This window comes from Octodon degus, unplaced genomic scaffold (genome assembly GCF_000260255.1).
Source record: "Octodon degus isolate 3935 unplaced genomic scaffold, OctDeg1.0 scaffold00225, whole genome shotgun sequence".
Classification (NCBI taxonomy): Eukaryota; Metazoa; Chordata; class Mammalia; order Rodentia; family Octodontidae; genus Octodon; species Octodon degus.
In genome coordinates, this window is record NW_004524801.1 from 544,660 (window position 1) to 552,191 (window position 7,532).

The following is a 7,532-nucleotide window of genomic DNA, read 5'->3' on the forward strand; positions in this document are numbered from 1 at the left end:
AAAAAAAAAAAAAAAAAAAAAAAGATAATTCAAAATTTTAAAATTTTCTGCTTTATCTGTCATTGAGACTCCCGTTCCATTGTTATCAAAATTCGAAATTTTCTCCACTTCTACTTTTAGTGATGCTATTCGTCTTTGGGTCTCCACCCACTTGTGGACTATTCCACAGACTTAATTCCTTCTGTCTCTGCCGTCTATACCAACTAAGCATCAGTAAGCTCTGGTGCACATTCATAAAGCTCTCCAGGAAGGGCTTAGGCACTACTTTAGTGAGGGTACACTACACACGGCTGCCTTAAGGCTTCTAACACAGTATATAGTTGCTTCAGGTCATAAACCATGGATTAGTAACAGACTCTTCACTGGACTCAACACACAGCCTTGCACATGGAACATTAATGGTAAGTGTTTTCACCACTGAACTGAGAAGTAATTTAGAGAATCAACTAGGAAAGCTAGCATCCTAGCACACCAATTAACCACAGAGCACTTAACTGACAGCAAGATGACATCAATAAAGCATTTAACACAAAGAGACTTCAGAGTAAATCCCAACTGTTTCTTAGTATTGTTATTCAGAATTCATAGCCATCTTAGAATAATTTAACAGTATAATGGATTTACCATTATAATTGAGGGTTATTTAAGGAATATTGAAGATCAAATTTAAAAGTTTCCTACTGTTAAGGAGTTTCTAATTCTCATATAGTAACATGAGAAAATAGCAGTATATCATGTTGCACTGGCCCCACCCCTGGAGCTCACTGAGCCAGAGACCAAGTCCGGGCATGACAGTGCATGCCTGCAATCCCAGCACTGGGGAAGCTGAAAACAGGAGGATCACTACAAATTCGAGCTGCATAGTGAGATCCTGTACCACATAACTTGAAAAAAGAAAGAAAAAGAAAATAGCAGTAGATGATTTTATATTCTATTATAAGAAACCATTGCATAGCTCAGCAGACTAAGCACCTGCTTAGGCAAGCTCAGGGACTGTGGCTTGATCCCCAGCACCATGTGCTGCACCAGCCCTACCCCGAGGGCAGGCTGAGCAGGCCACAAAGATCAGGGTTAGTGGCGTCTGCCTGTAATCCCAGCGCTAGGGATGCTGAAAACAGGAGGATCACTATGAGTCTGAGTTGCATAGTGATACCCTGTAACAACCAAATACATAAAAGAAAAAGAAAAATAGAAATCATCTCAAAAATTATCAATTTTTAGTGTTCTTTATTCCATTTATGAATTTGGCTTGTAGCATATAATCAGCTTTCAAGTTGAAAGTTAGAATCTGGTGCATTAGTAGAGGACACAGTATTCTTATTTCTCTACACAAACCTAAGGCAAGTATCTCCCATGTGTCTTTTTCTGACTATGGTCAGTTTAAACAAGCAAACATGTCAGCCACTAAATTAATATTCACTTACATTTTTGGCATAGTATGACATAAATACAACATAAAGGCTACCTTACCAGGTAATTTCTTTTCTAATTGTTGCTGTTCATCCTCTAAAGCTGGTTCTTCTGGTAATCTCTGATCTACAGATGCTGAGCTTATGACAGATATCCCACTGCCAGAGCGGACTCTTCTGTAATGGTAGGGAAAAAAAGCTCTGCATAAAGCTGTACAGATAAAACTGGGCATCCTATGAAAAATAATACTTAAGATTGTATTGTATTATGCTTACAGCAAGGAAAGATAAAAATTTGGTCTTTTCTACTTGCAAACAGGTTTTTTCTAATGAATACCTGACTATTGGGGCTAAGAGCGTAACTCAGTAGTCTGGGACCCTTGCCTGGAGCCCACAATGAAAAAAATCCCACTAAAACCACAAAGGTCCTCCAAAAGAGAACTATCACCCACATTAGCATAGTCCCAAAGGACAGCAGTGGCTACTAATCATAAAGCAGTAAGAATATCACATGGGGAAGCAAGTACTCAGTAATGCTACTGTCAGCATCTCATCCCGTGAAAAGGTCAGCAATTGTGCAAATGGGAACAGGTCACTCCCTTTACAAGTCTATTACATCAATTCTTAGACGCATGAGGCTCTTTAATTCTAAAACAATTTACTTAGGTTACAAATTATATCACTTCTAGTTTACCTTGCTCTTTAAAACTTTTTTTTTTCTGGTCATGGTCTTGCTAAGTTTACCGAACTGGCTTCAAATTAGTGGTTCTTTTTTTTTTTTTTCCCCCCCTTTTAATGTATTTGGTTCCAGGGTCTCATTATGCAGTTTGTACTTGTAGTGGTTCTCCTGTTTTCAGCCTCCCCAGTGCCAGGATTATAGGCGTGTGTCAATACGCCCAGTCTCAAGGTGGTGCAGAGGGTCAAACCCTGGTCCCTGCATTTGCCTAAGCAGACACTTAGTCCATTGAGCTATCTCTCTGGCTCTATTTGTGGTCCTCTTGACTCAGTCTCCCTTTTGTTGGGATTACACGTGTGGGCCACTATACCCAGCAAACTTGTTCTTTTAACAATCTCCCTATCCTTCTTATGCTTCTTTGTTGCTGTTAAACCATCTTCCAATGACAAATCTCTCTCATACTGATTTTTGTAGCTGTGGGTTTTCATATGTAAACTTGCTTGGCTACTTCCTACTTCTTTGGTAGTCTTCCTTACCTTGCCTCCCAATTGGCATATACTACATGCTAATAATGATGGCTATTTTCTCTTCATTTTAGAGGGATTTTGTTCCAGTCCTTTGTGAATTCTGAAGACTCGGAACAGAAATTTTACCTGTATTTCCTTCTCTCTGTGCTTGTACAACCTCATATTCACCTTTCATACTGAAAGACAAGAGAGGTGGCCTGGTTGCGTGCACATGCACATACACATGACGGGGGGGGGGGGGGGGGGGCGTCACACCAACTTCTTGCTAGATCACAAGGCCTCTCTTGATATCATGGAGCCTGACTTTCAGACCAGGATAATTTTATCTAATCATCTTCTTGATTTATAATTTCTTTTTTTTATAATTTATTTATTTATTTATTTATTTATTTGTGTGTGTGTGTGTGGCCAGCTCAGCCCACCAGGGGGCGGGGCTGGCTGGCATGTGGTGCTGGGGATTGAACCGCGGTCCCTTTGCTTTGCTAAGCTTGTTCTAAGTAGGTGCTTTAGACCACTGAGCCATCTCACCAGCCCCTTGATTTATAATTTCTGTACTCCAGCATTTTTGTTGCCTCTTGAATGTGCATAATTCACAGGTGTAATCTCTTTGCTTTACTTCCTATAGACAGGCTCATTAAGTTTCTCCTTCATTCAAAACGTTTGTTCCTAAAATCTCTAGTGAGCTTTATATAGGTTGGTACAAACATTAGCACTCTTTTGATTGCTTTTATAATATGGAATGCACACGCACACAATGGGCTATGCATCACACAGAACTTAGATAAAATTCTCCTGGATTCATGAACATTTCAGGCACATGCCAGGAATGGAAATCACCATAAGACAAGAGTCAACAAATTCATCTGGGATTCACATATGCAACCCACAGTTTCTTACAAGAACCAAACACTCCTTACCTAAAGGAAGGTGGAATATATTCTGGAGGCAGGACGGGTGGCAGTGGCTGGCCGGACATAGCAACATCAATTAGGTGCATAGCCAAGATAAATTCTTCTGCTGTGAGTTTTCCATCTTGATCAATATCAGAAAGATTCCTAATTCAACAAAAAGTTCATTGGAATCCAACTTCATGAAAATAAATGCTTCGGATTATTCATTGATGATGCAAAAGTTCTGTTTCTTTATTCTGGTCCTAAGCCAAGTGAACCTCAGCTTATAAAAACAGTACTATTTCATATTGTTTCTGGGATAAAATGAGATACTCCATTTAGTTGGGACGGTGTTGAGCATTCAATAAACATTATAGCTGTAATGAGCTGCTTTTCAATCCTTGCAAGCAGTTTTAAAATACACCACACCCACATTCTGTGTATCTCTAACTGCTGTTTCAAACCAGAGATGAACCAAGTAACAAAAAAGAGCTAAGTACATACAATCTCTGTCATACTGAATTCTTACAGCAGGAACATGGCCACAGACATCACTCAATTGAGTGGACACAGCTATTATCACAATAAAATCTCACTTACACACCAGTCATATTCAGCTAACTGGATGGCAAGCCACCCCTAAAGTAAGCAAATAAAGATAGATTTTTTTTTTTTTTTTTTTTTTTTTTTTGCATCAGGAATTGAACTCATGACCTTGTGCTTGCCAGGCAGGTGCTGTGCTGCTCAGCTACATCCACAGCCAAGGGTAGATCTTTATGGTCTCCTCCTTCTAGGGATACAATTTCTATCAATCTTGATCATAAGCCTACCCAAGGAGCTAGTTATAGTAAATAGATTTTCCTAGCAAGGACAAGAATGTGACACCAAATGAAGATGCAAGATAACATACCTGTTCACTAGAATGCCAACAGGACAAATTCCACATTCAAAAAATAATTTTTCAATAAGGAAAACTGAGAAAATTTGTTCTTTAATTTTGAAATTTCTTGTTATGGTTTATGTCTAGTCGTCCCCCTAAAGCCTCATGCAGTCATGGGGTGGCTTTTGGAGTTTGTGATTATTGTGGGTGTGGATGCTGTACCTGACCTAGGGCAGGTAATTTGCATTACAGTGTAAGGAGGGAGAGAGGCTAGCTAGCTGCCTGGGCTGCCGCCAGTCCCTTTGCTTTCTGCTCTTTTGCCTCCACCACGAAGGGTTGTTCTCTGCCATGTGCCACTCTGCCTTGGAGCCAGCCAAGTATGGTCTGAAACCTCTACTAACTGTGAGCTAAATAAACCTTTCCTTCCTTCATTTTGGGTGTTGGGTATTTGTCCCAGCAATGAGAGAAGAGTAACTGAGACACTTCAGAAGCTCTGTTCTGTTTTAAGACACAGTGTCACTATCTGGTCCAGGCTGTGCCTTCCTTGTCCAGGAATTCTTGGTGTTCCTCCATGCTGACTACAAATATGTAATTACAATATACTCTGTGTGTAAAAGGAGAAAATCACATTCTAGGAGACACATTAAATGTCTTTTTCAGGAGACAAGTTATAAACGAGAAATTTAAAATAAGCATTTCAATATATTTAGCTATCATGAGAACAACCCAATAAACTATCAATCAGTCTCCATAAATGTCACATCTTAGGTTTATACTGCAGAGGCCCCTAGAATACTGGAGTATACCCAGACTGCAAGAACCTTGGTATATCATAAACAAAAGAATTTAAACCCTATTAACTTGTAAGAATGGTTGTTAAAAATTTCAGATGGATTACTGGTATTACAGTTGTGTTACTAAAACACATCTCTTACTATCTCTTTTAAATACATACAGAAGGTGAAATATGTACAGATGAAATGATATAACCGAGACTTGGCTTAAAATGAATGGGAAGGAGGAAAGGAAAAGCAAGACCAGACTGGCCTGAGAATTGTTAAGATGTATTATAAGTTCCTGAGAACTCATTTTATTAATCTGTGGCTTTGGAATTTTTCTTAACTAACAGGGCAGAAGAAGGTAAGAGCAGCAATTATCACAATGGACTGAAAAATATCATGTTCAAAATACTCCACCTAAATAATATTAATTCAAAAATCCATAAAGACATACCAATCTAATAAAAGTTTTACTTTATACAAACCAAGGAACTTTTTATTTCTTACCATATAGAAGCCAGCTGAGCCTGTGGTAAACTTGATTGCATAAGAATAGTTCTTGCTTGGGGACCTAGACAGAATTCAGGGAAAACACATAAAGATGACTCAGCAAGTATCCGCTGTCCGTGAAGATGAGGCTGCTGCACACAGGAACCTTGCAATCTCATGCAATCACTGAGTTTTATCATTTGCCTTTACCATTTTAAAAAGGAAACGAAGCCCCAACAAAAGTGAAAAAACAAAAGCACAGACTCTACTCTTCATTGAAATAAATGAGACACACATTTTCGAATATCACATAGTTTTTCTGGTGTAAAAAACCAAAAATGTAAGTAAGGACCATAATATATAATAGATATTGCAAAACAGGATGAAAATGCTCCAATGGGAAGGGGAACTAGGAGGGGGAGAATGATGAGAAAAGGGAAAAAAAAAAAAAAGAATAGAAGAAAGAAATGGAAACAAAGCTTTTGTAAATAAGGGGTTGTAGGGAGGAGAGGAAAACAGGCAAAAAAAGAATTAAATTGTATGATGCACAGGTGCAAATTCCTTACGATGAATGTGATAATAATCAATATCTAAAATGTACCAATAAAATTAGTGTTTAAAAAATAAAATAAATTGTGCAGGGGGGTCTGGAACTTACAATCCTCTTACCTCTGCCACCCCAGTAGCTGGAACTACAGGTATGTGTCACCATGCATAGCACTCATATAGCGTATAATTTCTGTTCAGTGATTAAGAGTTTCAAATTATACGCTAGCCCTTGTCCAGAGAACTACTTCTACTTGTACTGGACTTTTATTTACAGAGAGTTAATCTCTATAAAGTGAACATCATTAGCCTTTTCACCATGACCATCATTAGACACATTCAGGGAAGATGCAGAGAAATCTTAGACAGGAAAGGAACCTTAAAGGGATCTCTTGTAACCAATTTATTGGGCAAAACTTAAGGGGAAAAAAAAATTGTTCAAGGCTGCACACAAATAGCTAATACCAAAGCCAGAACAAGAACATACATTTCCTACAAGAGGAAAAAACCCCCGGAATTTCAAGTCTTTCAAAACTAGCTTATCTTTCTTAAAATAACTACAAGTATCTTCATTGCTAGCTTGAAACTAGCTTTAGATATCACACAAAAGCCAGACAAGAGTTCTTACTGTTCAAATAAAAAGCTACAGGTGCTTTATTTTCAGCACTGCCTCTCAAGGTGACCCACAGACCAAGGAAAAGGAAAGCTGCAGCAATTACGCTGGGAAAAGAGAGTTTCCTTACCACATCTCCCTGCCCCCACTTCTTACCACTTTCTGGAGCAGTTCTGAAATGCTTTCTGGACCTGAGCTTTTTCCTTTTGGAGCTCTTCCTCTAACAAATCTATGAGCCGCAATATAGAGCTCCACAGTGTTAGCACATAAACTGTCTGATAAATGGTAGTTAAAATTTATTACTGATAATACTTTACCTTTTGTTTTTATACAAAATACCTAAGAAAAACAGACATACCCGCACACATATACACACTTACATGTGGTATAATAAAAATACATGGCGAATATTGAAATTTTAAAAATTATAATAGTAAAACATATACTGCCACAGATCCCCTTCAAACAACATTACTACTCATTCCCTCTTCCTTTGAACACACTGATCCTACCATTCTTGCCACTTTCTGAAGTAGTTCCAAAGTCCTCTTTTATGGAGTTTCTTTGTGATATGACCATACATGCAGTGGATGCTAATGCTGAGGGCCACTGAGCAGAAAAACAAACTCATAAAAACACAATGGTGGGGCTGGAGAGATGGCTCAGTGGTCTAAAGCACCTACTTGGAACAAGCTTGGCAAGGCATCAGGGACCGCGGTTCAA

At 38.6% G+C, this 7,532-nt stretch overlaps 1 protein-coding gene across 6 annotated transcripts in view; it reads right to left on the reverse strand.

The window, feature by feature from the left end:
• Positions 1 to 7,532, reverse strand: part of Itsn1 (intersectin 1) — a 236,490-nt gene that overhangs the window by 115,610 nt on the left and 113,348 nt on the right. For all 6 annotated transcript variants that reach the window (XM_023705571.1, XM_004645331.2, XM_023705568.1 and 3 more), the window contains 3 exons: positions 5,669 to 5,732; positions 3,530 to 3,667; positions 1,471 to 1,586 (listed from right to left, as the gene is read on the reverse strand). In XM_023705571.1, the coding sequence (XP_023561339.1) occupies positions 1,471 to 1,586; positions 3,530 to 3,667; positions 5,669 to 5,732 (318 nt within the window). The remainder of the gene's footprint in view (positions 1 to 1,470; positions 1,587 to 3,529; positions 3,668 to 5,668; positions 5,733 to 7,532) is intronic.